The sequence below is a fragment of the Ornithorhynchus anatinus genome, chromosome X5 (genome assembly GCF_004115215.2).
Source record: "Ornithorhynchus anatinus isolate Pmale09 chromosome X5, mOrnAna1.pri.v4, whole genome shotgun sequence".
Classification (NCBI taxonomy): domain Eukaryota; kingdom Metazoa; phylum Chordata; class Mammalia; order Monotremata; family Ornithorhynchidae; genus Ornithorhynchus; species Ornithorhynchus anatinus.
This window is the reverse complement of record NC_041753.1, coordinates 49,691,525-49,716,200: the sequence shown is the minus strand read 5'-3', so window position 1 is coordinate 49,716,200 and position 24,676 is coordinate 49,691,525. Positions and strand designations below refer to the sequence as shown.

General features: G+C 40.6%; 1 protein-coding gene across 42 annotated transcripts in view; it reads right to left on the bottom strand.

The window, feature by feature from the left end:
• The window catches only part of PTPRD (protein tyrosine phosphatase receptor type D), a 1,860,044-nt gene that overhangs the window by 385,179 nt on the left and 1,450,189 nt on the right, over positions 1–24,676 (bottom strand). For 41 of the 42 annotated variants that reach the window (XM_029056273.2, XM_029056261.2, XM_029056268.2 and 38 more), the window contains one exon: positions 19,015–19,182. In XM_029056273.2, coding sequence (XP_028912106.1) covers positions 19,015–19,099 — 85 coding nt within the window. In that variant the 5' untranslated portion in view covers positions 19,100–19,182. Of the gene's footprint in view, positions 1–19,014; positions 19,183–24,676 lie in introns of those variants that run through there. The other variant, XM_039910769.1, reaches the window with a different exon arrangement.

Sequence of the window (24,676 nt, the reverse complement as noted above, 5' to 3'; positions counted from 1 at the left end):
GCCATTAATTTGGGTCTTTTTTTATGGTATTCGTTAAGTGTTTTCTATGTGAGTGGGCAGGTACAAGTTTATCCGGTTAGACAGAGTCCCTGTCCCACATGGGGCTCACAGTTGAAGGATTAAGTTCTTTCAGTACTGAATGAAAACTCTCAAGTCTTTTCAGAACCTGCAATGAGAAAGACTAGTAGCCCTGTTAAAAAGGCTTCAGGGAGCAAACTGCCAAATCTTCTCCTCATTGAGTTGACACCTAAGATTATATACGTTGGCAATGGGAAGCACTGTGGCCTAGTGAATAAAGCACAGGCCTAAGAGTCAGAGGACTTGAATTCTAATCCCAGCTCTTTTGCTTACCTGCTGCATAACCTTAGCTAAGTCACTTAACTTCCCTTGGCCTCAGTTTCCTCAACTGCGTAATGGAGATTAAATACCATTTAATCTTCCTACTTCGACTGTGAGCCCCATATGGGACGGGGACTGTACCCAGCCTCATTAACTTGTATCAACCCCAGCAATCGGAACAGTGCTTGATGCATAGCAAGTGCTTAACAAATACCATTAAAAAAAGGAAATGCCCAGGAAATTTGTGCTTGGTTCAAAAGCCAAGCAAAAATGCTCCTTGTCAGATACTCTGTCAATGCCTGTGTACTGGCTGTCCTTTAGTTATTTTAGTTTGCTTTCTGGCAGTTTCCGTCTGTTGTGCTTGCTATTTAGTCAGAGGTTTACCTGCTTCATGAACCCTGTACTGTATCAACTGTATATATCTTCATCACCCTATTTATTTTGTTTAATGAGATGTACATCACCCTGATTCTATTTATTTGCTATTGTTTTAATGAGATGTTCTTCCCCTTGACTCTATTTATTGCCATTGTTCTTGTCTGTCTGTCTCCCCCGATTAGACTGTAAGCCCGTCAAAGGGCAGGGACTGTCTCTATCTGTTGCCGATTTGTACATTCCAAGCGCTTAGTACAGTGCTCTGCACATAGTAAGCGCTCAATAAATACTATTGAATGAATGAATGAACCCTGATTTTCACTTGATGAGAAACTTAGTGCATTTGTTGAACCTTATTTCCCTTACTTTGACATTTCTTCTTCATTTAGGCTGATAAGAACCACAGGGTATTTTGGAAATGTAGTTCTGCTGGCCAATACCTCCTTCTAAAATTTGATATCTAGCTATTTTGTCACATGACAGTAATTATTAGTAATTTTTCATTTTAAAAATTCATCTTTTTTAAAAAAAATGATTTGTATTCATTTGATTTCATTTTCCAAAGGTAGACATTTTAAGAAAGGACCTGTTAAATTATTCCTCTCAATATCACAATTGGTTTAATGACTGTTCTTTCATCCAAAACATCAAGTCTAGACTACATTTATCCTTGCTAAGGGGCATAACTGGTTTTCTCAAAAATGTGTCTGTAGTTACATTTGTATTGTGTACCTATGAAAATACGTATATTGGAAAACAGATCTATTTGATAGGTATCAAATATTTACCCAAAAATTAGGTAGAGAAAGACAACACATTTTGGCCCTTAGCAGACATTTCTTTGAAATGCTTTGTTTGTTTTGTTCATTTGTTTTATACTTATTAAGCTCTTATTATGTGTAAACCACTCTTCTAAGGTCTGGGGTAAGTACAAGTTACATAGTCCCTCTCCCACATGGAGGCTCACAGCCTTAAGTAGGTGGGAGAACAGATACTGAATCACCATTTTACAGTTAAGGAAAGTGAGTCACAGAGAAGTGAAGTGACTTGCCCAGGGTCACACAGCAAGCAATTGGCAGAGAAGCAATTATCCCCTATCAATTTTTAAAGCATGTTGACAAAGGTTAATAAGCTCATTAGTGCCTTTATTTGGATTTCATGAGTGGAGTGACATAGGCTTTTGCTTTCTAAAATACTGCCTCTTTGACTTTAATTAACCAAACCTTAATTTACTATGTCCCTGAATATATGTCATTTGTACTTGAAGAAGACACAACTGGAAGTAATACTGTTCTACAACATATGTCCTTGTAATAGCCACAAAAAGAAAACTGTCACACTTCTAGAATTCTTCAATATCTCCCTCCATTTTTACCCTCCCTTCCCATTCCAAATGCATATCAGTGGTCATCCATTTTATTCATCTGGGAAGACTAACGCTAGGACCATTAAAGATAAGTTTTTTTTGACATGTAATTTTGCTCTGAATTTCCTCCATTTCAACTTTCTTTATGGTCCATGATGAAATGTAATGAAAAAGTACAAATGCATGATGAGGATGGATGAACTTTCCAATTCCTTCTGTTTCTAAACAGACAAGTTACTAGTTGAAAAATCCAAATGCGAGTACAAGAACTGCCATCCTGACTTCTTCAATCTTACATCCAAACCAGTATTTTACCTTCAGCTGTAGCACCAAAGGGTGCTTGGAGGAACAGTGTGATGATTGCTCATTTTGACAAATATTCTAAAGATTACAAATGTACTTCTAACATTCCAACTGTTTTAACAAGCCATGCATGATGAATCTAAGATCCATGAATCAATCATCTATTAATTTATTTCAATAGTTTCTGCCTGAAAGAGTTGGTGTGAGTCCATATGCTTACCATCTCGGTGGGAAGATGTGTTTCCTTTCGTCTTGACCCTAACACGCTCAAGCTTTAATGGATGCCCTATATATGGTTGGGGGATTTGATAAACAGTAATTCTGTATTCTTTGAATACAAAACTGTTCATAAAAAATTTTGTAGATTTCAATAATGCGCTCTCTCAGCCTCTTTGTTTTCACAATTCTAATCTTTTCAGATTATCATCAACTGGAAGCTACTCCCTTCTCCTGATCATGTTGGTGTTCTCATTGTATCATTTCTAGTTTACCTCTGATAATTGGATTGCAAGCCAGTACTGAGATACCTGCATAGACTGTGAGCCCGTTATTGGGCAGGGATTGTCACTATCTGTTGCCGAATTGTACATTCCAAGTGCTTAGTACAGTGCTCTGCACATAGTAAGCACTTAGTACTATTGAATGAAAGAATAATGGCAAACTCTGCCTTTTTCTGTATTTCTATTCCCCTTCTGCTGATGTCCAGCATTTTGTTGGTCTTATTGGCTGCTGTCACATATAAGACTGAAGAGTTAAGAACTCTAAGATGTAATAATAATAATAATAATTATGGTATTTATTAAGCGCTTATTGTGTGCGAGGCACAGTACTAAGCACTGGGATGGATGCAAGCAAATCGGGCTGGACACAGTAACTGTCTCACGTGGGGCTCACAGTTTCAAATCCCCATTTTACAGATGAGGTAACTGAGGCACAGAGAGGTGACTTGCCCAAGGTCACACAGCAGACAAGTGGAATCTTTATGCATTCATAATTCTTAGCTCAAGACATCATTTCTTGGCTGGATATGGATAGTTGTTATCCTAGGTTAATGCCTTACACTTGTTCATGATGACCTTCCTTGGCCATTCTCCTCCGCTTATTCCACTTTATGAAATTTTCCAGCAGGTAAAGGGACACTTCAAATTATATTTATGTTAATTTTTAGGTTAAATACGGGAAATCTGGAGATCTGGAAATACCAGAGATTTCCAACCTTCTCTCAAAATCCACACCTTCCACCCATGCATCTGATCCCAACCCTTCACACCTTATAAAAGCACTTGCCTCCTCCCTAATAGCCATCTTCAACTGTTTCCCCTCCAATGGCTTCTTCCCTACTGCTTTCAAACATGCCCAAGTCCCCCCATCTTAGAAAAAACTCTTCCTTTATCCCACGGCTCCCTCCAGTTATTGCCCCATCGCCGTCTACTGTTACTCTCCAAACTCCTTGACCTAGGTGTCTACACCTGCTGTCTCACATTCCTCTCCGCCAATGCTCTTCTTAACCCCTTCCAATCTGGCCTCCATCCCTTTTGCTCTCCAGAACCTGCCCTCTCAGGGGTCATCTATGATTTTCTTGCCAAATCCAATGGCCTTTACCCCATCCTAATCCTCCTCGACTTCTCAGCTGCCTTCAAAATGTCAATCAACTCCTTCTCCTGGCAATGTTATCCAACCTCGGCTTCACTAACACTGTCCTCTCCTGGTTCCTCTCATCACTATAGCCACTCGTTCTCAGTCTTTTGCTTCTGCCTCCCACCCCCTGAGGGTGTCCCTCAAGGTTCAGTTCTAGGTCCCTTCTATTCTCCATCTACACCCACTCCCTTGGATAACCATTTGCTCACATGGCTTCAACTATCACTTCTATGCCTATGATTTATAAATCTACGTCTCCAGCTCTAAAATCTCTCCCTTTCTGCAGTCTCACATTTTCTCTTGCTTTCATGACATCTCTACTTGGAGGTCCCACCATCACCTCAAATTTAATATGTCTAAAACAGAACTCTTTGTCTTCCCACACAAAATTTGTCCTTCCCCTGATATTCCCATCACTGTAGATGGCACCGCCCTCCTTCCTGTCTCACAAGTCCAACACTTTGGCATTATCCTCGACTCCTCTTTCTCATTCAACCCACATATTCAATCTATTACTAAATCCTGTTGGTTCTACCTTCATGACATCACTGAAATCCATCTTTTCCTCTCCATCCAAACTGCTATTACATTAGCCCAAGCACTTATCCTATCCTGCCTTGATTACTGTATCAACTTCCTTGCTGACCTTCCTGCCTCCTGTCTTTCCCAACTGCAGTCCATACCTCACTCTGCTGCCGGGATCATTTTTCTACAAAAACGCTCAAGCCATGTTCCCTGACTCCTAAAGAACCTCTAGGGGTTGCCTATCCACCTCCACATCAAACAGAAACTCCTCACCATTGGCTCTGAATCACTCAATCACTTTGCCCCCTCCTACCTCACCTCGTTACTCTCCTACTACAACCCAGCCCACACACTTTGCTCCTTCATGCTAACCTTCTCGCTATACCTCGATCTCATTTACCTCACTGCCAACCTTTCACCCACGTCCTGCCTCTGGCCTGTAATAGCCTTCCTCTTCATATCTGACAGACAATTAGTTTCCCCAACTTCAAAGTCTTATTGAAGGCACATTTCCTCCAAGAGGCCTTCCTTGACTGAGCCCTCCTTCTCTCTTTTCCCACTCCCTTCTGTGTCTCCTTGTCTTGCTCCCTCTATTCATTCCCCCTCCCAACCCCACAGTACTTATGTACGTATCTGTAATTTTATTTATTCATATTAATGCCTGTCTCCCCCTTCAGACTGTCAGGTCACTGGGGGCAGGGAATGTGTCTCATTTTGTCAAAACCCACTGGCACAAATCAATATAAGCCCATAGTGTTCACAGTGCTTAATTTGTGCTAAGGTTTTGCTGGGCTTGACACTGCTGTATACCCCAGCACCTCGGGGCTGGTCATTTTATGTTTCTTTTGTGGAGTGTAGCCCTACTACCTGTGGGAGCCCCATCACCTCTTTCAATACAAATGAGGAACTACACAAGAGATTTAACAAAAATTAATCCAGAGGTTGAAGGGCAAGCTCAGCCAGTCTGCAAAGTAGTGCTGTCTCTTTCAGATGAAATGAAAAGGGTAGTGGAAAATGCAAACGTGGCGAGGTAATCTTCCTTCAAGGTTGCATGTCCTGGGAGAGAGATAGAGTGGAGAGGTAGAGGGGATTAGAGTTGTGGATGTGGAAGTATGCTGAAGGGGAAGAAGTGAGTGTGGCTATTTAATCAGCTGGGCAAAGTGGCTTGATCAAAGAAAGCAACAGAAATGATTAAAGGATTCAGAAAAAAAATCTTCTGAGATGACTTCCTTATTTAAATTATCATTAAGTGGTGATCAATTATATTCCATTTCCACTATAAGGAAATGGAATTTAGTTCAGTAAGTCCGTTTTAGATTAGGCATAAGGAAGTAATTCATTGTTCCATGACGGATTGGCACATTTTGCACTACTACCCGTTAATCAGGCAAAATCCTTCAAGATGATCTGCTAAATGAGCAGTTTATGGTGGCTAGTGATCAGTTGTCTAAATAGTTTAAATTACAAGGTTGCCTGAAATTCTGACTTGGGGAGGGTACGAGGGAAGATGGAGGTGGGACTTTCCATGAAACTCTATAGGAAGAAGGGACTGGGGCAGATTGGGGAGAGGATGTGCACACAGGGAGTGGACTGTTCACCGGGGCCATGCACACAGGTGTTTTCTTGCAAAACTGAAACAGCTCTGTCCCGACTTTTCTTCACTATCTCCCAACCTCCCTTCGTATCCCCTGGCCCCTGGGACTTCCACCACTTGAAGGGAAGGTGAGGCCTCTCAAATAGGGGCAGGGGAAACCTAGGTCAATCTTCCCCACTTGTCAGCTTGTACTTGGGAGCAGCTGTTGGAGGGAAGGGTTTTCCCTCCCCTCAAATCAGGAAAGTGGTGCAAACTGAAGTGGCTATTTCAGAATTTTGGGGGGCTTCATGATGCCTGATCCATCTTTCCGCTCAGCGGTTTGGACTCATCAGCCTGAGAAGGCAGGAAAACAGGAAAACACCAGTAGTTCCTCACCAGACTCCAGACCCTCTAGCCTCAGCCCTGGGTTGGGCAGAGAAAATAAAATGAGCAACCTTGTGTTGCTTCCTTTTCACTGAAACATCTGACAAAAATTAAATTGACCAGGACAGAGCTGACCCTTGAGCAGGGAGAACTGTGACCACTGCCTAGACCAGTGCTGACCTCCCTGCCTCCTGTTTCTCCCCACTCCAGTCCATACATCAATCTGCTGCCTGCATCATTTTTCTACAAGAGTGTTCAGACCATGTTCCCCCACTCCCTCAAGAACCTCCAGTTGTTGCTCATCCAACTCCGTATCAAACAGGAACTCCTTATCGTCCGCTTTAAAGCACTCAATCACCTTGCCCCTTCCTACCTCACCTCACAACTCTCCTATTACAGCCCAGTCTGCATACTTTGCTCCTCTAGCGTGGCTCAGTGAAAAGAGCACGGACTTGGGAGTCAGAGGTCATGGGTTCGAATGCCAGCTCTGACACTTGTCAGCTGTGTGACTGTGGGCAAGTCACTTGACTTCTCTGTGCCTCGTTACTTCACCTGTAAAATGGGGATGAAGACTGTGAGCCTCACGTGGGACAACATGATTACCCTGTAAATCTCCCCCAGCACTTAGAACAGAGCTCTGCACATAGTAAGCGCTTAACAAATACCAACATTATTATCATTATTATTATTATTATTAAACCTAGCCTACTCACTGTACCTCTGTACCGCTGTACTGTACCTTACCATCGACCTCTTACCCACATTCAGCCTCTGGCCTGGCATGCCCTCCCTCCTCATATCTGCCAGACAATTGCTTTGCCCCCTTTCAAAGTCTTATTGAAGGCACATCTCCAAGAGGTGTTCTCTGACTAAGCCCTCATTTCCTCTTTTCCAACGCCCTTCTGTGTCACATCTGCACTTGGATTTGCTCCCTTTAGTTATCCCTCCTCAGCCCCACAGCACTTATGTACATACCCATAATTCAGTTATTTATACTGATTGCTGTCTACCGTCCTAGACAGCAAGCTCACTGTGGCCAGGGGAATGCCTATCAACTCTGTTATACAGTACTCTCCCAAGCACTTAATGGAATGCTCTGCCCATCCTAAGTGCTCAGTAAATACGAATGATTGGAGTGAGCCCCTGCCTCCATCACGGCTGCACAGACAAGTGTGGGAGACAGGCACCAGGCCAGTGTCAGATTGCCTCATTTGACTAGCAGGTGGAGCATTGCTGGCTTGTAATTCAACTCCTTCCACTAGCGACTGAGAGAACTGATAGAACACCCAGACAAATTCACCAACGACCAAGTGCCACTTATGAAAATCGCACCTGTGTCACAGACCAGTAAGAATGAAGGAGATGAAATCATCAGACTTGAAATCTTTCTGATATGATCCTGCCTTGGGAAGGAAAATGAACTAAATTTAACCGCTGAGGTCATTTTCAGTTTCACAATGACATGATTGATAATGTTCCTTGGAAGCAGAGAACTGAATGTAGTGATCTCGAGTTTCCTTTAAGATCTGCCTGATCCTGCACATGCAGTGTTCCAGGGTTTGGTGTCTATTGCTAATCTTTACAATTCTAAGGGAAACAAAACCTAAATGAGTGGAGTTTGAGATGGGTTACTGTCACCACCTAAAAGTAAAGCAAAATTCAGTTATTGAACAGTATTTACTGAGCATCTTCCATGCGTAGCATGCTAAACTATGCACTTGGGAGTTTACAATATAAATGAAAGATGTGAGATGTTAAAGGAAGTACCTTGTTAAAAAAAAAAGAACACATTAATAATGCCCTACTAGAAGTCTCGCCAAAGGACATCCCAGCACAAGGAGTAGGTACCTATAATTCACTAAATACACATTTCAATATTTACATCGAACACAGAAATTTAAAACAGTTTGAAATCAAAATGGTAATTCTTAATTAGCCCCCAAAGTCAGGGTAAATGACGGAATTTAGGAATTTGAGTATATTCAACCTCTGAAGATGTGTCAAGTTCCAGGAATTGAGAGGAAACCTTTACCATCTGATAAGCAAAACACGTGTAATTATTTTCCTCTCATGGTTACAAAGCAGTCTTCAACCTTTATTTTACAGAGCAATGTGAAAGCAGCTAGTATGTATTTCACATAATGGTTTTGTTCTACTTCCCCTTCATAAGACAGATTCTTGAAAATGAATAATATGAGTGCTTTACTTGATGTATTTTAATGTCAGATTTAACAACTGCAAAATAAAATCACTGTCACAATACTATATAGCAATTTTTTGTGAAAATCACTCTAAAATTTCCTATTGAATTATAAAATACATCTAAATCTTAAGAATAAAACAAAATTGAAAATATCTTTTGTCAAAAGATTCAGTGCTCCCTCCATATTTACAATGATTGATAATTCCCCATTTGTCACCCGTTTCTAAAGAAGCAATCCATATAAAATGGTGAAATTGACAAAGAACACCCTCCCTCCTCTAATCCTACAGAAAACCATGCTCTCCCCGTCAAAGCTTTATTGAAGGGATATCTCCAAGAGGCCTTCCCAGACTATGCCCCACTTTTCCTCATCTTCCACTCCCTTATCATCCTGCCTTGCTTTCTTTGCTCTTTCCTCCGCCCAGCCCCACAGCCCTTACGTACATATCTGTAACTTTATTTATTTGTATTGATGTATGTCTCCCCCCATCTAGGCTGTAAGCCCGTTGTGGACAGGGAATGCTACTGTTTATTGCTGTATTTTTCCAAGTGCTTAGTACAGTCCTCTGCACAAAGTAAGTGTTCAATAAATATGACTGAATGAATGGATGGCATTAAGATGAAGAGATAATGACATGAAATAATGCAATACTAGGAAAACAATTATCACCTCTAAGATGGGAACAGTTGGAATTTCCCTTCTTGGCACTGTTCTGAATTTCGGTCCACACTTTGTTAAATTCTGTGGTTGAGGTTTGGTGTCACAAGTACTCCCAAAAGGCTAATGACTAACAAATGTGATGAATCATAAAAGTTAAAGGCAGACTGTGGTCACTTTCATTATTCCTCCTTTATGAACAGAAGTGCATGTCAGGATATTTATCTATTTGCATTTTATAATGGATTTATTTCCCTTAAAAAGATCAGCAATCAAGTTAATGGAGCAGTAGACGTCAATAGAGTTGTCCATGTAATTTGAACTCACAGTGTTCCTTTGGTATTGAGCCAATGGGCTAAATTGATAACAGAACAGTATATTTCCTAAGTCACATTGAGGAAGAGACTTTGACTAAGATTTTACTCAATTATGAGTCCTACGGTGTGAGGCAAAAGAAGTGGAAGAAGGAGCACAAAAATCAAATTTAAGTTCTGAAATGTCAGTACTAAATCATCTGCCACTTTAGGGCTGGCAGACGTGTGGCTTCAAGGCTGGATTGGGATGCAAATGTATGTATTGTCCAGAAGAGCAGCTGGATCATGGGCTGGCTGGATCACTTCTACCAACTCTATTCCACTCATCCAAGCACCTGGTACAGTGCTCTGTCCACAGTGAATGCTCAATAAATCACAATGATCGCTCACTTGCGTTCTCCTGACCTCAACTCAGAGCGACCCTCAAGTCCCTTCAGGAGCCATGCTGCCTCCCTGTGGGATACGACAATGCTGGGCACTAATGCAGCCTAGTCTCACACTGCAGCCTTCAGTGAGAATTGGAACAGCCTCAGAACCAGGTAAGCCCATTCCTTGAAACATTATGATACTAACTGTGGCATTTGTTAAGTGCTTACTCTGTGCCAGGCACTGTACTAAATACTGGTGTAGCTACAAGATAATCAGGCTGGACACAGTCCCTGTCCCACAAAGGGCTCCCAGTCTCAATCCCCATTTTATAGATGAGGAAACTGAGGCACAGAGAGGTTAAGGGACTTGTATAAAGTCACAGAGCAGACAAACGGCAGAGCAGGGATTAGAACCCAGGTCCTTCTGACTCCTAGGCTCGTACTCTATCCACTAGGCCACTCTGCTTTTCTGTCCATCAGTGAGGGGCAATCCCAACCCAGTACAGGCAGGGAGGGCCCAGTCTAGGCAGCTTGGTTTAGCTTGAAACCATTTAACTTGTAACGGGAAATCTGGCCCTTATTCTTTTTACTGTTTCTCCATTCCATCTCACTTCCACTCCTGAACTTGAGTGACTATGTGACAGATATAATGAATTCACTAGGGAAGGCAAAAAAGCTGTACAACTGATTGAAGGTAAGGCTCAGGGGACAAGGAAATCTCCTGGAAAATGGAATCAAAAGGACCAGCCCCCAGAAGCAGTGCAATAAGATGCTCTGAAGAGCATCAAGTTGCTAAGATCAAGTTGCTTGTGGGCAGGGAGTGTGTCTACCAACTCTGTTGTATTGCACTTTCCCAAGCACTTAGGACAATGCTCTTCACATAGTAAGTAGTGCTCAATAAATACTATTGATTGATTGATTTGGTAACTCCTGGACAGTATACAACATGCCCTTTCTTTACGTCAATCAAGGCCTTCCCTAGAAGCTGTTTCGGAGAGACTACCAGTGTGTCATACTTATGGTACTAGGGGCGAAAAAGGAACAATACACATTACAAGACACTTTTAGTTATGCATGTATGTAAGCTTCTTGTGGGCAGGGATGGTGTCTAACAAATCTGCTGTATTGTACTTTTTCAAGTGTCTATTACAGTGACCTGCACAGGGTAAGGACCCAATAAATACCTAGACTGACTGCTTCTGTTGCATGTCTTTAAAGATACTCCTCTGCTAGGTAGCAATTCATTTAAGATGACAAAATTCAGAAGCACTGTTGTGTGATCAGAAAAATAGCTAGTAGAGTTCCCTCATTACAAACAGTTCAATATTGCTATTATTACAAGTAAAAATTCAGGGGCTTTCATCTAACCGTGCCCTTCCTCTAGACTGTAGTGTCCTTCTGGGCAGGGAACATATCTACTGACTTCAATATATTGTACTCTCCCTCGCACTTCTCACTCTAGGCTTCAAGGCTCTACATCACCTTGCCCCCTCCTTCCTCTCCTTCCTTCTCTCTTTCCATTGCCCACCCCGCACGCTCTGCTCCTCTGTCGCCCACCTCCTCACCAACCCCCGTTCTCGCCTATCCTGCCGTCGACCCCTGGGCCACACCCTCCCGCGGTCCTGGAATGCCCTCCCTCCTCACCTCTGCCAAACTAATTCTCTTCCCCTCTTCAAAACTCTACTTAAAGCTCACCTCCTCCAAGAGGCCTTCCCAGACTGAGCTCCCCTTCTCCCTCTACTCCCTCTACCACCCCCCTTCACCTCTCCGCAGCTAAACCCTCTTTTCCCCACATTTCCCTCTGCTCCTCCCCCTCTCCCTTCCCATCCCCTCAGCACTGTACTCGTCTGCTCAACTGTATATATTTTCATTACCCTATTTATTTTGTTAATGAAATGTACATCGCTTTGATTCTATTTATTTGCTATTGTTTTAATGAGATGTTCATCCCCTTGATTCTATTTATTGCTATTGTTCTTGTCTGTCCGTCTCCCCTGATTAGACTGTAAGCCCATCAAAGGGCAGGGACTGTCTCTATCTGTTTCCGATTTGTACATTCCAAGCGCTTAGTACAGTGCTCTGCACATAGTAAGCGCTCAATAAATACTATTGAATGAATGAATGAATGAATGAATGAATACTACAGTGCTCTGCACACGGTAAGCGCTCAATAAATAAGGGGATTGATGCCCTCTCAGGCAGAGTAATTGTTGCTGTTATGGTGCTGGTGGAGTAATCCTTTCCCCACCACCTTGCCACTCCTGAGGGACAGAAGGGACCTGCTGCCCAGTGGTCAGGGTAGCTTCTGCAGCACTCCGAAATAGCTCTAGGATGCGGTCCCGTTAACCTATGATTTTCTGATCTACTTGAGTTCAGAGTTCTCCCTATTTTCTGATCTACTTGAGTTCAGAGTTCTCCCTTCCATTGGTGCTGCCACTCTCAGATTGTGAACCCCTTGTTGGACCCAATCTGTGTTTAATTCCCATCTGTACACTCTTTCCCAGTACTTAGAACAGTGCTCCTCACATGGCAATAATAGTGATAAATACTATTACAACTACTCCCAATAGACAAAAAAAAAATGAGAGAAATCCTGACTAGTTTTTTTTCTTATTTGATAGAAACAAAGATATATTCCTTTCAGGTGCAGATGCCACTGAAGGCATACTAAACTCAATTGCTGGATTAATAGAGAATGATTTTTTTGAACTCTAAGATGAATTAATTATTCAAAAAGTCATCTTTAAATGGGATATGAACATTCCACTAGGGACTGGTCTCTGAGTTTGCAATTGGACTGCTTACTAGTTATTTAGGCCTTGAAAATTATGGTTTGTCTTTTCACTTTTTACCCTATTTTTTCTTCTTCCTCATTCTTTTAACCTATTTGTTCTTCCATGATACCAACTCTACCATGGTCCTAAAAGTACCACTCTAGACTGCAAACTTCTTGAGGGCCAGAAACATGTCTCCCAACTTTGTTATACTGTACTCTCCCAAGTGCTTAGTACAGTGCTCTACACATAGTAACACTAAATAAAAACATTTGATTGACTGATTACAGTGCAAAGCCAATGGGCTCGGGTAGATTTGCAATTCATTTTCCAAGAATGAAAGTTCCCCGAGGTTAGGGATCGTATCTACTACCTCTACTATACTCTCCCAAGCAGTTAATCTCTGTAAAGAGTAAGTAAGCACTCAAGAAATACTACTGATGGAATTAAAATAATTACCCAACAGAAATTCTATTTGAACCTATAAAATTTGAATCGGATCTGCCTTCATTCACTTGTAATTCTCACCACCCTTCTAAACAAGTTCACTTCCTGTGACTGTTATTCATGTCATGAAGCTGAGGACAAGAGCATCTTCCTGCAGTAAATATGCTTCAAGAGATAATTTGCTATAAAAACAAAGAGGAAGTACAATATACAGGCATTTATTTTTGTATATGTGTATATGTATATTTCTGCACGTAAAAATCTGTGTCTGATTTTTTCCATCAGCAACGAATCACATGTTATTTAAAGGAGTACAGGGATTTGTGAGGCAACATGCATATTCAATTTTTCATTAAGCTTGCTGCCTTATTTTCATAAGGCCTAGGGATGATCAAGTTGAATTCCTACTAGACCCAGATTACATGAAACTACTGTTCTGTTTCAGGGTGAATTAGAGCAGGAGAGGCAATAATAGAGCCAGGGTATTAGATGCTCCGATCCAGTAGAGTGATACTCCACGTTTCTCCCCTCCAGCAAGACCAGAGGAATAATATATGTTCCAAGCATTTCTAGGACCATATTCCACAGAAAGAATCAAGTTGATGGCAATGGGTTTATGCTCTGCTTTTCTGGCAGGAAACCATGGCAGCTCAGCTGCTGCCAATTTTCTACCATTCAACTGAGCACAGACGCTACAACCAACTTCGGCCCCCTCTTAAATTCAGAGCTCAAGGTGGGTGCCCGCTCTTTCCACCCCTGCAACTAGAGCTAATGAGTGAGCCTATCTGAGCTTGTATATGCTCCTAGCTTTTATTTGTAGACATATTGTCTTTTGGCTGTTTGTGGAGGAATATAGAGTTGTTTATTTTTTTTAATTCTATGTCCAGAAGCTACCCCACAGGTAGTGTGAATATTATTAATTTATGATCATAGAATTAATAATTAATCATAACGTGGAACTTTTACCCTGTTTAGTATTATGGAATGGGAACCCACGATATCCCAAATAAAACTGGTTAAAATAGTAATAACATGAACAGCATAGTACTCCCTCTACACCGCATGTTCATCTTCTAGACTGTAAATTTGTTGTGGGCCGGAAATATGTCTTCCAACTCTGCTACTCTCAACCCGGCTCCACCATTTTTCTGCTGTGTGACCTTGTGCAAGTCACTTAACTTCTCTTTGCCTAAGTTAATTCATCTGTAAACTGAGGATTAAGACCTTGAGACCCATATGGGACATGGACTGTGTCCAACTCGATTAGTTTATATCTACCCCAGAGCTTAGTACAGTGCCTGGTACATAGTAAGCACTGAACAAATGCCATAAACATAAACATTGTGCTCTCCCAAATGCTTAGGACAGTGCTCTGCATACAGTAAGTGCTCAGTGAATATGACTGATTGATTTCTCCTCTTTTGAAGGGGGAGTAATTTCAGCTCTGAGGGGTTGTATGGAACAAAGTTACTGGAAAACACAAAAATCAGCAATCCATTCTCATTTCTGACACTGTTCCACACCGTAAATCATATTCTTAAATCTACGTGGCCTAGTGGAAAGAGCACTGTCCCCTATTCTAATCCCAGGTCCACCACTTACTTGCTGTGTAGGTTTGGGCGAGTCACTTAACTTCTTTCCCTGTACCTTGGTTTCCTCATCTTTAACATAGGAATTAAATCCTACTCCAACCTAGTTAGACTGTGAGTCCCATATGGGACAGGGACCATGTCTGACCTGACCATCTAGTATCTAACCCAGCACGTAATATGGTACATGCCACATAGTAACTACTTAATAAATACTATTGTTATCATTATTTATTACCCTGAAAAATAAGGAGGAATCATGCATTGTTAGTAACTTTGTGCGAAATAGAGTCTTAAATTTAATTCATAGTTTAGAAGCAGTATGGGATAAAATCTGATCTCAGTAAAAATGTGATGTGACAATGCTGAGGATGAACTAAGTAAAAAAAAGCTTTAAACTTCATCCCAAAACAACCTCAGCACCTGCCTTTAAAATATATTATATTTAGTAGATTTTTCTATTGTTTCAGGGTTTGCTTAAACCAGAGTAGATCATATTTGTATGAACCAGAAATGAGACTGGTGGAGGCCTCTGGGAAACAAAGTGAATCTCTTAGGAGTGCCATCGCAGCAAGAAATTTATCCGCATTGCATGACCCTAAGGTCTCAAATTGCTCTTTCATTGGATTATTGTTCTACACTACTTAAGCTCACTGAAAAAGCAATAAGGAAAATCTTATTGAGCATTCAAGATAAATAAACTAAAGGAACTGAAACAATGGACACAATGGATTTTAAGCTAATAGTACATTACTGCTTGGTATTTTTAACTGACAATGGTAGAAACTAATTTTCACTAAATGGTTATTATCTCCTTAACAATTTAGCATTCAACTATACTGCACAAGAATTTTTCTTTAAAAAGTGACCTAATCACAACCTTGTGTCATTATACCAACCACTTTCTAATAAAGAAATCACAATATTGTGATACTTTAAAGTTAAGAATTTCATAGGGAGTTAAATTGCAAATTAGAAAATCACAACTGAACTTAGAATGATTCTTTACCATTGGAGGACTGAATTTTCATGCTACTGACATATCCCAGTTTACTCAAATGTCCAAAGGCCAATTAATACAAATGTAGGAATCATGCTCAACGGTTTACATAAAAGTAAGCCCACTTTGCACAGGGTCAGTGACAGAAAGAACACGAAATTCAAAGGAAGATAGCACCTCTCAAGTTATCTTTTCTAAGAAAGGTGGGAAGTTCAACCTACTCTTAGAATTTGATAGCATCTTTGGGACTAATCATAAGCCTAAAGATTTGATTATCCTGTAACCCAAGATGAATAGAAGAGAGCAGTGGAATGCCTTCATTGAAAACAAACAAAACAAACCAGCAATAACACAATACTGGGATGTAAAAGACACAAAAGAGCTAGGAAATGATCCTCATACTATGCACTGTGTTTGTCAGATTCTTAGTTGAGTATCATGTCCAGGCACTACATTTTAGAAAGCCCACTCCAGAGTAGAGACAAGATTAATGGTCTAGCAAATGGATACTGATGGAATTGGTATTGTTTAAACTAGAGAAAGCTCTCTGTAAGTATGCAAAATGTTTTTATGAGAAAGATCCTGAACAGTTATTCTCTTTCCACAGAAGATTGACCAAGAGGAGATGAGTTTTAAATTCAAGCGGGAAATATTTTAGTCAGGTATAATGAAGCACTTTTTCATAATCAGAGGGATTATATGCTGGGCCAGACAACCATGATGGTTAGAACCAAACTTCTAACTTGATATATAAGAAAAGAAAGGACAACCATCTGTCCTGGAAGTTTAAAACCACTCCTCTGCATGGAATCAAGGGGCTGGACCAGATGATCTCTGAGCTTGTTCCAGCCATATGTCCTATGATTTTTCAAAGTCACTTAAGTAGCTCATAATGACTAAAATGCCACCTTCCTTCCTACGACCATCCAGTGCATAAACTCCACTATTAATCTAGTTTCATCTTGAAGACATAAGAAGGACATATATACACATTTTGCCTTTAATATGAGAGGTATATAACTCCTCTGATATTCAACATTATCAGAACAACATGGAAAAATCTCACAACCCTAAAATGAAGGCTGTGACCTCGAAGGAAGAGAGTGTCAATGGGAAGTGTCCATAGCTATTAATAAAACCACCTTCCCAGGGTGAAGAAGGCATAGGGAATGACTATTTTGAGGATTGCTCTTGAGGCTGAATGCTAAAATCATACAGTTGAAACACAACAACTCACGACACAAATAACAATTACTAGCAAAACAGCCTAGTAAAGTCTCTTTCTACAATAGAAATAACAAGACAAAAAAGATGCACAAATCTGGAGGCACTTGAATCCTTGCTAAAGTGGATTCAAAGTAAGATGTGTTGGATTGTAGACAAATCCTAAATAAAAACTACGCCTCTATCATCCTTCTAAAGAATTAGGCAGAAAGTGTTTGAATATTTGAAGAGTTACCAATTTCTTCAGCAGCTACAAGAAGAGCATCTATAAAGAAACGGCACCCATTCACTTCCAATGAACTGCACATTTTAATAAAACGTCTGGTTATAAAACCGACAATGGACTTTACCAATCTATTTTTTTTGCCAATAGATAACTGATGCATAATGGAAATGTAAAATAACTTTCCTTCACTCTCTGGCCAGTTTTACAAAGCAGTGACACCCCATTTTCCGATCCATTTTGGTCAGCAGAGTGAAATGTCTTCTTTCCAGTGGAGTATGCTGCAAAATGCACTTTAAAATTACAAGAATATCCTAACTCTAGGTCTTTTCCAATTAATTATTTGCTGGGTAAGTGTTAAAATGTCCTTGGCTTCACCTTAGAAACAACTCTCCCAGCTGGTCATTAACTGCCTGGAAAAGAGCCGAAACATTATTAACTGTTGGTAGTCTACAAACACATCTGTTCTATATGTGTATTACTAGTTAGCATTACTATTATTTTCACTCTCACCATGTTGTGTTTAGGAAACAGGGTTACTATTACTTAAGGAAAATGACTGTTATTGAAGGGTCTTGTCAAAACATAATTAACAAGAGGCCAGGACAAACCAGAATACTAGCATCTGAAAGATCCTTAGCACAAACTGAATTAATCTCACTGAAATTATCAGTGGGGGAAAAATTAATGACTGCATATGTTATCCAACCTAAGAGAACCAAGGGATGCCCCGAAAAAGCTGTGTTCACGCGAGTTGAACAGCTAAGTAAAAACCCACCTTGTCAACAAATACAAGCAAGGGGCTTTGCACCTTCATTTGCTATCTCTACCAAAAGGCCACAGGACAGCTGGGAAAAGGAACACGTGTAAACAAGGTAGACCTAATGATTTCCTAATTACAAAGAAGATATTATCTTCTCATTAATTGGCAAGCTAATTGACCAAAACCCTACAGTTTCACAAAATGAGTCCAGTAATCAGAACCTTGGTGTCTGTGCTCCACAGAATTCTCCACACACACTTCGTAGAGCCACAAAGTTGTCAGTTCTGCTTGATTTGTTTGACTACTGTATTCTACGACAGCTGTCGGAAATAATACATTAGAACAGCTGCTGTGACAGCTACAAGGGGCTTGGAATTTTAATTGGACTCAACAAGATCATGTTTATTTTTCCAAACTTAAAAAAGAATATACAAGAAACTGAAGAAGTTTTCTAAGGACTTTGAATTATATTGTTTTCGTCTGGGATCAAGAAAATGTTAAATTTTTCTTGGTTCTGTAATTCCACTACTATTTTCTCTACCAACAGACTGATAAGCAGTAAATGCAAATGAATATCCAAAAAACTTAAGAAGTTTCCTAAGGACTTGGAATTATATTGTTTCCATCTGGGATCAAGAAAATGTTAAATTTTCTCTTGGTTCTATAATTCCACTACTATTTTCTCTACCAAAAGACTGATAAGCAGTAAATGCAAATGAAACTGGGAATCATTAAACGCTTAAGAAAAGGGGTGTAAAGAACGAAAAGTGGTAAGGAGGATATGTAAATAACCCTTTTCAAATGCTGGCGGTGAGCAAGAGAAGATCCCATAGTGTCTTAAGGTTTACTCTGGGAGGAACTTATTCAGTGACCCGAGCTAGTGCCAACTCAAAATAAAACATCTCATTATGGCTTCAACCCTATCCACAAGTGAAGATTGTGGCTTACTCTCAGCATTAGCACAGAGGAAGAAGCACAGGAGCACCACCACTGGCCTGGCTACGTGCATCATCCGGCAGCTTGGCACCAGCATACTTTGGCAGCCTCTCTCTCACTGGCTCAGAAGCCACTGCGAGCCTGTCCGGTCTGAAATTTCTGTTGAAGTTCTTTCAGAGCCTGTGAGAGGAAAAGAAAGAGAGGAAATAAACAAGTTTAGCTTTCTTTTTTTTTCCTTTTCCATCAGAATACCAACAAGAAACTGAGCCATTGTGAAAACAAAATAAACAGAAACCATGATCCATTTGCAAGGGGAAGAAAATCTGTCATATAATTTCTTCATCAATGGCAGAATGTTGGAGCCCAGGAGCATCTTGTGCCTTGTATACCATTTGCTGTGGTTTCAGACCAACCTGAAGTCCCTCACCACTGGACCTCACCCTTTCAGACTCAGTGCCACTTTTGGGCAACATTACCAGGAGTACGAACTGTCAGTTTTAATGAAGCATTAATTGAAGACACCACTAGAACGGAACACACCAAGGCTGCAAAACAGATTTTAGAAGACTATCGATTTTGCAAAATAAAACTCCAGTGCTGACAGCTGGTTAGAAGCTGCTTTCATGGCATGGGTGGAAATGACAGGGCTAATTTGACTTCTCAGCCTAAAAATTGTAGGGCCTGCTTTAAAAAAAGAGAATATTGGATTCCATCTTATAAAAATATGAAAAGATAAGCCTTATTATTTTTTACTTGTCAACTCCCACCCCCCATTGAGATTTATAATGTTGGGCGGGGGGGGGGAAGGCTAGAAGTAAAAACAATAAGTTAGCATAGCCTCTCTCACTTAAAGGTATATTCAGATTTCATGCCCTTGGGCAGGAATTCCGTCTTCTCTATCTTCTTTATAGCAAGTAATACACTGTTGGTATTCCATAAACGTTAAATGATTATTATCACAGAGCCTGCAATAGAGTTCATAAGCAATTCTCTCTGTTTCCATTTTAGTTTCTCTAAGATGAACTTCAGAATGTCCATTTTATGCATTTATATCTCCTGTACTGGGAAAATTGGGCACCTCTGATTTAGCATCTTGGAGCATATAAATAAAAATAACTTTCTGAGAGGAAATACTAGAAATTCCTAAAAATAGCAATACTAAGTCCCTAAAGCAACTCTGAAACTTAACTGTGCCTTAAAAAGAATTGTAAGACAGATCCTGCACTTGGCTGGTCTAAACCGAGCTCAAGCACAACAAGAAAAAGAGATACCATTAATTTCATTATTATGCAAGAGTGCTTTGTATGCAGGCAAGATCAAACCACAAGGAAGGGGCAAAAAAATTCTAATTATCATTTGACTAAATGAAGCCATACAGATATATATGGGAGGTATGAAAAGCAAGGTTTTGTTTACAACCCCAGATGAAGAGCACCTACTCAAGACAAAAAAAAGCTGATCAATTGCTAGGAATCGACTTTTGCTTTCAATCTCTACTGCAAAACTACCACTTGACTCAACCATGGCTACCAAAAGACACAAATCAAAGACATCTTCAAAAAGCAAAGAGCTGAGGGCACCGGCTCTTCCTCCTTCCCTTCCCTTCCCTTACTCCCCCTTTTCACTGCTACCATTCTCATGCCAGGATTTCAAATGACAGCAAAGTCCATGAGACATCAGTCCTGTCGGACTCAATTTGTGTCTGTGCAAGCGTATCAGACCCAACTGCTACATAATGACTTCAGTGCTATCACAGAGATGGAGATGTATGAAATGCACTTTCAAGAAAGAGGTGATTTTGATTTTTCTCCTACAAGACTGGAGGGATGGCACAGTAAGGCTAAAATGGTTCCAAATAAACCTGCATCATGAACAGAAGTGTTACTTTTACTCCATCCCAGACTAGTCTAAAATGGTGTCGATACACAAGCACACTGTAAAAATGTAGAGACTCCTGTACTTATATTGAGTTACAAAACTGAGCCATGCCAAGATCAGAATAAAACGAAAGGAGAATAGAATGGCACAAATAACGATGCGCTCTGTAAACCTAATTTGGGGCTTTTTTCTTCGACTTTTCTGGTATGAAAATTGATGAAATCTGGTCTTAAATATATCCAAAGAGTTGAATGTAGCTTTTAATCATCCAGTCGTATTTACTGAGTGCTTACTGTGTGCAGAACACTGCACTAAGCACTTGGGAGAGTACAATACAGCAATAAACAGGCACGTTCCCTGTCCACGACGAGTTTACAGTCTAGGGGCAAAATAATTTTAAAATACAAAAACATTCTAAATGACAACTTGGAGAACTGATTCACTTGATTTCAGCTACCTGTAGACGAAGGGCAAAGCAATGAAACATGATAATGTGGAGAAAAGCTGAAAGAGGTTTGTGGATATTTATAGCCCCACCTCTGACCATCCATTGCATGAGCTCAGTAAGCTTCTGATATTAGTAATTCTTTTGCTTTATGGGCTCCTTCAATATCTTTCTGTGACAGATGCCTGGGTACAGTGAAGCTGATCAAAATGAGAATGAACATCTTTTCCTTTTTGCAACGCTAAGAATCCTAAACTAACATCTTAAAATGGCTCGTAGAAAGCAATAATTGTATTTGCCAATGATCCGGATCTTATTTTGGCAAATAGAGTGAGTTGAAGATTCTGAGGAGCGACTGCTACACGTCATTCCGGTTTGCAGTGTACCAAAGGGCGCATTTGTCAGAAAGGTTAAAATTGACTAAAGTGATCATACAATATGATTCCCCTTTCACTGCTTTTCTCTAAAACGGAATTATGAAACTACTTCTGGTAACCAAATAAATGCACCACTTTGGTAGTCTACTTTCTGTTGTTTATATTTTACTCTATGATTGGGAGGGGATTTTCCTTTCCCTTCTTATTTCTAGACAACAGAAATAGAGAGAAAGCAGGCAGACATTTTTAATTTTCTCTCTCCAAGTGCTTTTCTTAAACACAGTTAGTGAAGTCATGCGGAAGACAGACAGAGCAGATAGAGCAAACCAGGTGCTGTCAAGCGTCTTTACACAGCTCTGCCTCAGCTCTGACCTACAACAACCCTTTACTCTCAATTCTAGACCCCCTGAGAGGCAAGACTAACAATGTTGCCAAACTGTTCTGAATTGGTGGTGATATTACGAGTGCACACATACACCTCCTGTGTACACATACAGACACGTACTTTACAATCGTATCCTTCTGGGGAATACATTGCTATAACAAACTCGAGGATTCTGTTCCATTCAGAATGAAGACCTGAGAGATTTTTTTTAAAAATCTGTATTTACAACAATCCTTTCTTCTCTAGACTTGAAGGTCTTTGACCGATATCCAGTATTTGTATTTACAAAGATTCTTTTGTCTCAATCGATCCGTGGGAGGGCTTATCATGTGCAGAGCACTGTACTAAGCACTGTACAACAGAGTTGGTAGAAACAATCTCTGCCCTCAAGAAGCTTTCAGGCTACTGAAAGTGCCTTACTGCTATTAGAAGTACCTTACTGACATGACCTCATCAACATTTAAGAAACTGCTGTGAAGAAGATGGGGGAAATAGATGTTTTAAGCAACTTTTCCAATGTCCAACAGGAACAGCATCGAGTCCAATCCTCTTCTTATCTTCTCCTGCCCAACCACACTGTGATCCAACAGCAAATAAGATTAAAATCAACAATAATAATAATAATAATAGTAATAACCATGGTATTTGTTAAGCACTTACTATGTGCCAAGCAATGTTCTAAGGGTTGGTGTGGACACAAGCAAATCAGGTTGGACACATTCCTTGTCCCACATGGGGCTAACAGACTCAATCCCCATCTTTCAGATGAGGTAACTGAGGCACAGAGAAGTGAAGTGACTTGCCCAAGATCACAGAGCAGACAAGTGGCGGGGCCGGGATTAGAACCCACGACTTCTGACACCCAGGCCCGTGCTCTATCCACTATTCCATGCTGCTTCTCCCCTTCCTTCAATATCTTCGCAGGAAATTCCTACCTCTTTTAAAGGGCCCAATGAGCCACAGATAGTACTATATTTCAAGGTAATTGTTACAGTTTATCAGAATTATAAAATGTTTTTCATAATGTTGAACCTAAACTTTAACTGCAGCAGATCCTGAAACCAGTCTCTGACTACTTCCTGACTCCACATTTGACACTTGTACCTTGACTAGGTGTGGATCTTAAGTTCTTCCACGTTGTCATTGGCATTGCTTCCTTGCTCAGGAGGAGCAGCAAGGCTTAGTGGGCAGAGCACGGGCCTGAGAGTAAGAAGGGCCTGGGTTCTAATCCTGGACCCGCCACATGTCTGCTGTGTTACCTTGTTGGGCAAGTCACTTCACTTCTCTGTGCCTCATTTACCTCTTCAGTAAAATGGAGACTAGAATGTGAGCCCCATATGGGACAGGGACCATATCCAACCTGATTAACTCGTATTTACCCCAGTGCTTAGAACAGTGTTTGGCACATAGTAAGCACTTAACAAGTACTATAATTATTACTGATAATTATTATTTCTCCTGACAAGCCCAGAATTTGCACTGCACACTGGCCCAGAATTATCTGCAGCCTATGTAATAATAATAATAATAACGGTATTTGTTAAGCACTTACTATGTGCCAAGCACTGTTTTAAGTGCTGGGATAGATACAAGGTCATCCCACGGGGAGCTCACAGTCTTAATCCCCATTTTACAGATGAGGGAACTGAGGCACAGAGAAGTGAAGTGGTTTGCCCAAGGTCACACAGCACACAAGTGGCGGAGCTGGGATTAGAACCCATGTCCTCTGACTCCCAAGCCCGTGTTTTTTCTGCTAAGCCACACTGCTTCTCATATAACCAATATCCATATATCCAAGCCTACCTACTGGCATATCTGATGCACCTTAAACAAGGTCCCCGCTACAGGTCTGGGTAAGTCATATCCGCAGTTTATTCAGCATGCCATCTCTTGTTAGCTTAAGTATTGACTGCTTAACTTAAAAGAGTTATCGGGGGCGCTCATAGATCCTCTGTCTTTCTCCAAATGGCCATGTTGTTATCTCCTTTGCACCTACTTTTGGACGTTATATCCTTCTATGAAATAAGGATGTTAATTTCACAGAAAATCATACCATCTTTTCAATAGTTAAGTGCTACTAAAAACGTTTACTACTGGATTGGCCAACAAAAATAGCCATAACTAGCACTGAAAATAACTAATCTTATTAAAATTATATTTCATGAAGTACCCCTGGTGGGTAGAGGAAAGCAAATAGTGATGAGTGGCTTTTATTAACATAACTTTGTTTCTCTAGTGGCACAGCCATCTGACCCTCTGGACATCAAGACAAAATCTGCCAGCATCACCTTCATAACATCGCCAACATCCCCCTTTTCTCTCCATCCAAACCGCTACCATGTTAGTGCAATCACTCACCCTATCCCGAATGGATTACTGCATCAGCATCCTTTCTGATCTCCCAACATCCTGTCTCTCCCCACTTCAGTCTATACTTCACTCTGCTGCCCGGATTATCTTTCTACAGAAACATTCTGGGCATGTTACCCCCCTCCTCAAAAATCTCCAGTGATTGCCTATCAACCTCCGTATCAAGCAAAAAGTCCTCACAAAGTTCTTCATCACCTTGCCCCTTCTTACTTCACCTCC